At 38.6% G+C, this 1,703-nt stretch overlaps 1 protein-coding gene across 1 annotated transcript; it reads right to left on the reverse strand.

Annotated features, from left to right (window-relative positions):
- Positions 1-1,032: 1,032 nt before the first annotated feature.
- On the reverse strand, positions 1,033-1,410 carry LOC132643995 (uncharacterized). Its single transcript, XM_060360525.1, has one exon. The coding sequence runs from the start codon at positions 1,408-1,410 to the stop codon at positions 1,033-1,035; it is 378 nt and encodes a 125-aa protein (XP_060216508.1).
- Between the last annotated feature and the right edge of the window lie 293 nt (positions 1,411-1,703).

Below are 1,703 nucleotides of genomic sequence, written 5' to 3' on the forward strand. Positions count from 1 at the left end.
CCGCACCTTTAATGCTTATTTCATGATAAAAGCAGCATTTCTAGCATATTCATAACTATAACACCTCACTTCCATGATTTAATTCCATCATTATTCACTAGTGGCACTATTCACCCTTTTAAGACCCATTTTCCATGTCTTTCTACAATTCAAGCTTTCCTTAGTCTTCTAACACTTAAATAACTTGATAAAGTCATGAAACATACCTTGGATGGTGACTGAACAAACCTTGAGTTGAAATACTTCACTTTCACAAAACCCTAGTTCCACCATCTAGGGAATTTCTTGGCTTAAATGAACAATGAGGAGTTCCACACTCTTAATTCCTCTAATTTGGTTGTTATTGATCTTGATTCTTACTTGAATTCTTGGTTTAGAAGTGTGTGGAAGGTTCTAGAGAGAGAGAGAGGATCGTGTAGGAGAAAATGGGAAATGAAAAATGAAACTTTGGATCATATTTTTATAAAACACACTTTAGTCCCGATGTCATTATACGGTTCGTTATACGGTCCGTATAAATTTATACGGTCCGTATAACTGACCGTAAAATGGACTCAGTGATCGCCCCTCTCTGTGACCATTTGACGATCCATTTGACGGGCCGTATAATCGTTATACGGTCCGTATAATTCACCGTAAAACTGACCTTCTCTCAACCTCATTCTGTGACACTTTGACGATTCATTTTACGGACCGTCAAACCGTTATACGGTCCGTATAGTACACCGTAAAACTCACCCTTCAGTCAGTCTCTTCTGTGACGCTTCTGCGGTCCGTATAATGGACCGTAAAACACTTTTACGGTCCGTATAATGGACCGTATACTCCCAGTTCACTGAATCTTATTTTCTTTACTTTGTTTCATTTCCGATCCTTATGGAACCTTCTTAAAAGTTGTTCAACTCCTCGATACCAATCTACGGGACCTTATTACTTGCCTTCGAAATGCCACACACACATTTTATCCTTATTAGCCTATTTTGCACATGCTAACGGAAAAATTTCCGAGGTGTAACAGAAATTCACCTTATGCTAGTCTCGAAACAAATGGGGATATTGAATTCGCATATCCTCTTCTCGCTCCCAGGTAGCCTCTTTGCCAGAATGATTTCTCCAAAGGACTTTTACTAATGGGATTTTCTTGTTTCTAAGCTCTTTTGTCTCATGCGCCAATATTTGGATAGGTTCCTCTTCATATGTCAAGTCGAGGCTGACCTCAATGGGTTCAACAGGAAGAACATGAGATGGATCTGAGCGATATCTTTTAAGCATAGAAACATGGAAGACATTGTGGATCTTATCTAACTCCGGTGGAAAAGCTAGTTTATATGCAACTGGACCAACTCTCTCAAGTACTTCATATGGTCCAATAAATCGAGGACTAAGTTTTCCTTTTTGGCCAAACCTCATAATATTTTTCCATGGAGAAACCTTTAAAAATACCTTATCTCCCACTTGATGTTCAATTCCACGCCTCTTAAGATTAGCATAAGACTTTTGTCTATCCGAGGAAATTTTTAGAAGATCATTGATGATTTTTACCTTATCTTTAGTTTGTTGCACATCTCAGGACCAACCAATTTTCTTTCACCAACTTCACTCCAACAAAAAGGAGTTCTACACTTTCTCCCATATAAGGCTTCGTAGGGAGGCATGCCAATACTTGATTGGTAGCTATTATTGTAAGCGAACTCTATCAAGGC

The sequence above is a fragment of the Lycium barbarum genome, chromosome 6 (genome assembly GCF_019175385.1).
Source record: "Lycium barbarum isolate Lr01 chromosome 6, ASM1917538v2, whole genome shotgun sequence".
In the NCBI taxonomy this organism is placed as follows: domain Eukaryota; kingdom Viridiplantae; phylum Streptophyta; class Magnoliopsida; order Solanales; family Solanaceae; genus Lycium; species Lycium barbarum.